Source organism: Engystomops pustulosus, chromosome 7, assembly GCF_040894005.1.
Source record: "Engystomops pustulosus chromosome 7, aEngPut4.maternal, whole genome shotgun sequence".
NCBI classification, from domain to species: Eukaryota; Metazoa; Chordata; class Amphibia; order Anura; family Leptodactylidae; genus Engystomops; species Engystomops pustulosus.
Window position 1 is genome coordinate 25,742,823 of NC_092417.1, and position 7,884 is coordinate 25,750,706.

The 7,884-nt window shown below is 37.8% G+C and overlaps 1 protein-coding gene across 1 annotated transcript; it reads left to right on the forward strand.

Annotated features, from left to right (window-relative positions):
- Window positions 1–6,515: 6,515 nt before the first annotated feature.
- LOC140070134 (olfactory receptor 6N1-like) lies at window positions 6,516–7,463 on the forward strand. Its single transcript, XM_072116467.1, has one exon. It carries the CDS (start codon window positions 6,516–6,518, stop codon window positions 7,461–7,463), a length of 948 nt encoding a protein of 315 aa, XP_071972568.1.
- The last annotated feature ends 421 nt before the right edge of the window (window positions 7,464–7,884 follow it).

Consider the following 7,884-nt stretch of genomic DNA (forward strand, 5'->3'; position numbering starts at 1 on the left):
CCTAGACATTTATTCACCTATGGTGCAGATATGCCACACTTCCTACTTTAGGTCCTTTTACCATAGTGCTGCAGCTTTGAAGTATTTCATTGACAAAATCTTATTTTTTATCCCATGCCTCTTTCCTTTGTTTTCACATTAAGAGAGTAATGCCTCCTTGTCCATTTATTGGCTGTGTCAATTGTCTTTTTGTGTGCAAAAGTGAATAGAGAGCCCTTTCTGTATAAACAGAAGTGAAATTAGATTACAAAGGAAGGTAAATGGCGCAATATACAACATTGTCTGCTTATATATAAAGGAATACTCTAAAATTATGTGTTTTAAGGTGGGTAAGGGTAGAATAAGATGAATTCTGGTTTTGTAGATCTAAAAAAATTAACCAAAAATTTAGCTTTATGGTCTACAGCAGTGGTGGCGAACCTATGGCACAGGTACCAAAGGTGGCACTCAGAGCCATTTCTGTGGGCACTCAGACCATCACCTCAGGGCAGAGTTCACCAAATAGGACCAAATCTTCCTGCAGTCCCAGGCAACTTAAGAGATGCTGCTCTCATTGCCATTTTAAAGCTGTTTGGAACTGCATGAAAATTGAGAAGGTTTTGACAGAACTTCCTCTACCGAGAGACCCTGGAGAAAAGCTACAACGTCTGAGTCTGAATTTGCCTTCCTTCTTTCAACTCTATTAGTTGCCTGAGGGGGCTTATACAATTAAAAGATGTGGAAGAACATGTAGCAATAAGTTACTGATAAAAATGCCATGTTGGCGGTTCACGGCAAATAAGTGGATTTTGGTTGGAGTTTGGGCACTCAGTCTCCAAAAGGTTCGCCATCACTGGTCTACAGTATCAAGTACAGAACTTAGCTGACCCGGTTCAAGCTTTGTCATGTCTTCCACATTCCCTGTAGTGCGAGGAAAATGTGAGGGAAATCTAGGAGAATTTTGAGGTACAATTTTCAAGTTAAAATCTATATTAGGGGGCTGCTACCTCATCCTAGGGAATAATAAAGTTAAATCGGAGAATTATCCATGTTCTCCATTTTCTGCCTATAATATGCATAATAAAGGTTGTGCTCCATTAATTGTCTTAGGGCCAGCTAGTGATTAGTAGTAAAGGTGAAAACCTGGTATAAAATGTGGAATGTAGCATATATATTGGCCATAAATAGAAAATACAGCAGCAAAAAAGCTATCCAAACTACATACCCAGGCACATAGCATTTGTCTGTGCACGAACCGCACCACATCTACTGCATTTTAAGGCATAGATATGTGTGGTGTGCCCATTCAAGTCATCACCAGTCTGATTAAGGAATGCAATTATGAATCTAGGCTCAGTTGGTCAAGGAACAGCTGAGACATAGACAGAAAATGTGGGGCCTAAGACGAACCAGCTGTACAATATATAAGCTGTGCCATTACCGTCACGCACCATCGCTTCCTCATGTACAATGCACCAGTTGAGGCACCACTGCTGTCTTCTTCCATCTCTTTCCATTCCAAAAATGACCATCTATTGTAGTGAAGGACTTGCAGCTGCTCTGTCTAAAGCAGAAATGGCTGCCAGAGCGTGATGCCCTTTCTATGAAACAGCCTGAATGGAGGACAGTGCCAGCTCTGCAAGCCAAAAAATGTTATGTTTTTGGGGGAATTTGTGTAAATAATTTGAAGGAATTGATGGCCTAAGCTCCACAAAGGGTAGGGGTACGACCTCTATTCTCCACTGGAATGTGAATTTTTTGGTAATTAGCAGTGTTAAGTTTAATGGGCTATGATAAGTGCCACATATTCAGTAGAGAAAAGGTTTACAGTCATAGGTTTATTTGGCTAAGGTTAGTGGAGTTAAAATTCAAAAGGCTAGCAGAGTAAATGGTTAGCTGGTTTAGGAGGGCTAGGGTTAGTGCCATAGGTTTAGCAGGTAAAGGGTTAAGAGGGTTAGCTTTAATGGTCTATGGTTAGCTGGACAAGCATGGCTAGGGATAAAGCCATAGGGTTAGCAAGTAAACTGCTAAGAGGGTCAGGGTTAGTGGAATCTAGTTAACAGGGTATAACAGCAGGATATAAGCAAAGAAAGTGAGCCCTGGCACTAAGCCTCCCAATCTATCCCTGTCTGCCTTTTGAGTCCCCCCTAAATGGAGGCCAATAACTGGTTGATGTTCCCTCCCTGGGTAAGTCTGAACATGTAACAAGATAGACAGACAAGACACATTAAGGCAGATTAGATAATCAGGGTCAGTAACAGCGGGAATAAACAAAGACCAAATCACAATCTAAATGTAGAAGTCAAAACAGACAAAGAGAGAAAAGAGCTATTGTGAACACGGCTGAGGTGTAGGCCTGACACAGGGTATGGGATAGTTATGATTGTTTGTAGTGTTTTTGATTGTACCCTTTCGATGACTTGTGATTTTTATATTAAAATGGTTTACCAGGCTATGTCGAGGAGTTTTTTTTTAAAGTTGTGTATATTTTAATAGACTTGCAGTTAATTTCAGCTTAGTAATGGTGCTGTCTACTTACTATACGTCACAGATTACCACTACTGGGGCCTAGCTAAAAAGGTTAACATTAAACCCCCCCCGCCTTTCATTAACCCGGTACCCACTACCATCCGGGGTTCTGGGTAGAGCCGGGTAGAATGCAACCTGCAGCTGCCCCAGTACCTGACCATCTACAGATGGTTGGGTTCTGGATTGTAACTGACTCTTCTCAGCACCCCTGGGGTAATATTAAGGTAGTTATTGTTATCCTTTTCTCCATCCTGTCCTTATTAATGAGCACTTTCTATTAGACAGCACTATTACTGAGGGGAAGTGAAAGTTTTAAAAAACACACACTTAATTTTTTAATTTGTACCATGATAATCTAAGCACATTGTCCACACACAGCAGCATGAGATAGGAACCTCACATGCACAAGCTCAACCGACAGATGAATCATGGGAAATTTCTGCTGAAACCATATTACTACATACCTAGGGTCTGCCTACAAAATTGTTACACTGGGGAACTGCAGCAGGGATAGGAGCAAAATAGTGCAAAAAACTAAGTAAAATTGAAAATTATTGCAAATGGTTAAAAGTTATCTTTACCATGTTAAGATTACTAGTGGGATTAAGATTTAAGGATTTTTTTGGCAAACCCCTCTAAGAGGTTTAACTTGCTCAGTATAATTTGTCATTCTGAAATTAAATTATATTCTTGAAATTTGTAATTATAAAAAAAACCAAAAATCTAATTTAAATTAACAGGTTGAGGTTTCATTTGTTTTGATGCCCTTCTATATTGACAGCTGTATTGTAACATTAATTAAGATATTAATAAGAAAGTTACAAACTTTCACCACCTGTCACTGTCTCATGAGGTTTCTTCAATCCTTGAGTCTTTACCCAAGAGGACGAAGTAGTTGACTTAAGAGCTTATTAAAACGGCGAAGTTATAGGCGACTACCTGTGTTGTTTCTATGAGGCTGAGAATCTGGATTCCTTTGTTTCAGTTGATATTCTTAAGAGTTTTCAAAGCTACTGTATGATACGAAATGTTTATGGACTAAAGATGATCTACACAATTAAATAACAACGTAAATGAAAGAGGTATGTGGTGAGATATTCTTTTTCAAGATACATTTATAGGTGCAGATCTACCGAAATATTGGTCAACAAAACAATTTAGAGGCCCAAATCCACTGATAAAGCACACTAAATCTCTTTGTATGAGCATGGTTTATTTAGAAAATATTTTTTAATTTTAAATGAGGCTGCAAAAGGTAGACTTATTTTCTAAAAACAAAACCACTCTTGTATATGGTGGGTCTACGGAAGTGAGGCTAAAAACATTGTGAGGAATTTGTTGTTTCAATTTTTCTTTAACTTGTTCAATTCCTTTTTTTATCTGAATGAGTCTATTTATGTTGTTGTATTTGTCTTATTTTGTCTTTTTTTTGTTTGTCACAAAATGTTTTTTTTACTATATTGAAAATTGGTTTTTTTGACACACATGTCCCTCTAATTTGTCTTGATAAATTTGGTAGTGTTTTTTGTCCTATTTCTACACTAGGGGGTGACTGAATTCATTTTGCAAAAAGAAAATTTGCGCCAAATTTCAAATCATAAATTTAGTTCAGTGTTGTGAAAACTAAGCTAAGCAAATAATGAATTTGGCGCAAACTGGTTCTATTTTAAGGCGTTCATTTGGCCAACAGAAAGTCGCAAAACAGCATTTGTGCCAAAACTGCACCAAAACGAAGCCAAACATAGAGAAAGGACCCCAATGATAAATTCCACCCACTGACTTAAATTGGGATAAGCTGCATTACCAGACACAACATGTAGGCAATAGGTGTTGCTCCTATTACAAAATTGTGGAACTCTCGAAGCCATTTTTAATGTGGTTTTGGTATTAGAAGTGGGAACAGTTATTCATATAGATTGATGTAAAAATCTTAAGTTTTGCATCAATATTGTCTTAATGTCTTCCTTGTTTTGTTTTACTTGTCCGAATATTATATATGTGACCCCCCCTTATTGACACTACTACACCATGGAATTAATGATGCTCAAAAACATCTCTTACATTTTGAAAAATATGCAATATTTTTTAAATTGAACCTTCTAACAAACTAATGGAATTTTGTTTTTAAATTAACTATATGTGGGGCAGAGATACCAATTGCTAGACCAATATTTACTCTATATTTAGAGTCAACAGTACAATAGTAGAACTAACGATAAAGAAAGTACTATAGGACAGGGCTCCTTTCACAACCAAGTAGCTACAGATGTCCAACCATTTCTCAGATTAGCTTGAGGTCCAATTTCAACAAACAAGAAAGGGACAGGAGGTCCCCAGTATCATTATACAATATTGTATTTTTACGGCTTAATGCGTTTTGGTGGTTGTTATTATTTTAATACAGGTAGTCCCCAGGTTACTTGCAAGATAAGTTCTTTAGTTTTTTTCTTATGTTGAATTTGTATGTAAAGTCAAAACAGCTATATTGTATGTAACTCAAGACAATTGGATTTTCAAAATTTTGGGTTGTCATCAAACAAGGAGCCTATGACTTAAGTTCTGTAAATTATCAGCATCCAGAGAGCTTCACCAGAGGTCACATTGAGAAGAGAGGTCTTTCTGTAACTAGGGGTCATCAGTAAGTCGGGGACTGCCTGTATATCTGTAAGGGTTTACACACAGATTATTTCCTTTTCTACTAGATACTAAAACCACCATGTTATGTACTAAATGTGATTTTAAAATAAGTGTTTTATCCACAACTACAGAGCTTTTTATTCACTCTAATTTACTTGCAATGGATTCCATATCACATACTCCAAGGGTTGTGTTTGGTTTCTTATAACTAATTTGGGTTTTTGTTTTAAACTGATTTAAATGCATTTTTTCCTGTCTTTTTGCTTGCCTTTTCATAATGTGAACTGTAGTTTATGTTGCTGACTGCATTGAGACTAATTCAACCACACCCGATTTCTCTGCAGCTCAGCTCTGGTCCAGCAACAGTTAACCTGCTGTGATGGACAGGTCTCTGATCCAATTAAGCTGGGGCTGAAGCATTCTGGTCACCTATAGAGATCTTGTTCACACTTAGTTTTTTGCTGGTTATATTTCTTAGCTTGCTCCTAATTGTACTCTCTCGCTATGCTTCTGTCCCTCTAATTTTTTGATCTTTGTAATTTGAATATCCGTTTGTATAACAATTTTGTGCCGTATTTGCTATCTGTGCTGTGACGCAGAGCTCTGACCTCTATTTTATGTTATTCATTTCTAAGTCCCCTTCCACACTCGCGAGTGTGATGCGACAAACTAGCATCACACTCGCAAAGCATGCTGCCTGGATCTCCTGGCCTGAATGCTGCAAACTGGAACTGAACTCAGCATGTCCATTCAGTTCCGGTTTGCAGTGGTCGGGCCGGGTGATCCAGGCAGCACTCACTGCGAGTGTGATGCAAGTTCAGCGCATCACACTCACAAGTGTAGAAGGGGCCTAAGTATTGTTTCATTTTCCCACTTTGTAGTAGGGAAGGTCTGTCTTCTTATTGTCCCATATCACCCAGGATAGGCAGAGGCAAGCAGGCTGGTCACAGATTGGGTAGCCTAGTTCAGGGCTCGCTGTCTTATGCTCACTGGATCCAATCCCTTTATTACAAATAGTTATGAAAATTTGTTGTTTTACTATTTGAACATTAAATATATTTTTGTATAGTTTTCTGGATATTATGAAGTACTAATTTTATTGGATTTAATCACTTTCACCCCTTTTCATTTATTACAGATGGATCTTGTCTAGATTGCCTCAAATATTGTAAGAAGATGTCAATAAATCACATGAGGAACAGTGTGGAGAACCAAAGATGATTTAGCGTTATAATTTGGTTCATCTGTTCTGAATTGGAAGAAACTTGTTGAGCAAAAATAAAAACTCTAATAATTTTGCAAAAGAGTAAAATATGAATGATCCAGTGATCTCTTCTTCAACCATTGCAAAGATAATATTCACCAGCTTTATGGAATCAGGTTACTTTAATACATCAGTCTCTGAATTCACAGTGATTGGTTTTTCCAGTATAGGTCACGTTTGGCCTTTGTCCTTCATGATCTTGTTACTTATTTACTTTCTAACTGTTTCGGGAAATATGTCAGTATCTCTACTGATTCTGGCTGATAAACATCTCATCCAGACACCAATGTATCTGTTTATCTCCACATTGTCCTTCCTTGAAACATTGTACATTAATGTCACAGTTCCTTTTATGTTGATGTGTATGTGGAGAGGCAAGGTACAGATCAAGTTCAACCACTGTCTTCTACAAATGTATCTTTTACACTCATTGGGCATCACCGAGAACTATTTACTCAATATCATGGCTTATGATCGTATGGTGGCTATCTGCAATCCCCTCCGGTATCACACTGTTATGACGTCCAAACATTGCACCATTTTACTTTCGAGTTGTTGGCTTCTCGGATTCACAAGTCCCATTATTCATCTTGTATCAGTCCTAAAGTTACCTTTTTGTGGTCCTAATACGATCAATCATGTATTTTGTGATTTGTCTCCACTTCTGAAATTGTCTTGTATGGATACTTCATTTACCTTTATCCTGAACTTTTTAATAAGTCTATGTATCATCAGTTGCACTTTCTTCTTCGTAAGCGTCACGTACATAAGAATCATAATCACAATTCTAAGAATGAGTTGCACGTATGGACGTAAAAAGGCCTTCTCTACGTGTGCTTCTCATCTAACGACAGTCCTTCTCTTCTACGGAAGTTTAGCTTTTATATATATTAGACCCAAAGTGGAATATAGTCTGGAATATGATAAATTGATAGCAGTCAATTATTCTGTGCTAATCCCATTCCTAAATCCTATCATTTACAGTTTTCGAAACAAAGAAATAAAAAATACATTTAAAAAGCTTCTGAATAGATACAAAAACTTTAGGGCATAATTTATGTCTCAGAATTCATAAAAGTATGGTAACATTTTGAACCTTTGTATTAAATTATCAATGTACTTAGCATACAGTATTGTCCATGTTTTTTTTTTATTTTGGTATTCCCTTTTGAGCTTTTTCCTCTGCCCTTCGAGAGTACCGTATATACTCGTGTATAAGCCGAGTTTTTCAGCACAAAAAATGTGCTGAAAATCCTCAACTCGGCTTATACACGAGTCAATAGGAAGCCCAGCACTTAAAAAAAAAAAGAAACTTATATACTCACCCTCCGGTGGCCCCGATGTCCGCGCTGCTCCCCCGATGTCCGCGCTGCTCACCCGATGTCCGCGCGGGTCCTCTTCTGTCTTCTGTCTTCCTCTGTCTTCTGTCTTCCGCAAGGCGCTGCCATGTTCTTCTCCGGCTGTCGCATAGTATG

What these genes read in the sequence shown, in the direction of transcription:
- LOC140070134 (XM_072116467.1), top strand. Translation starts at nt 6,516, where the DNA reads ATGGAATCAGGTTACTTTAATACATCAGTCTCTGAATTCACAGTGATT.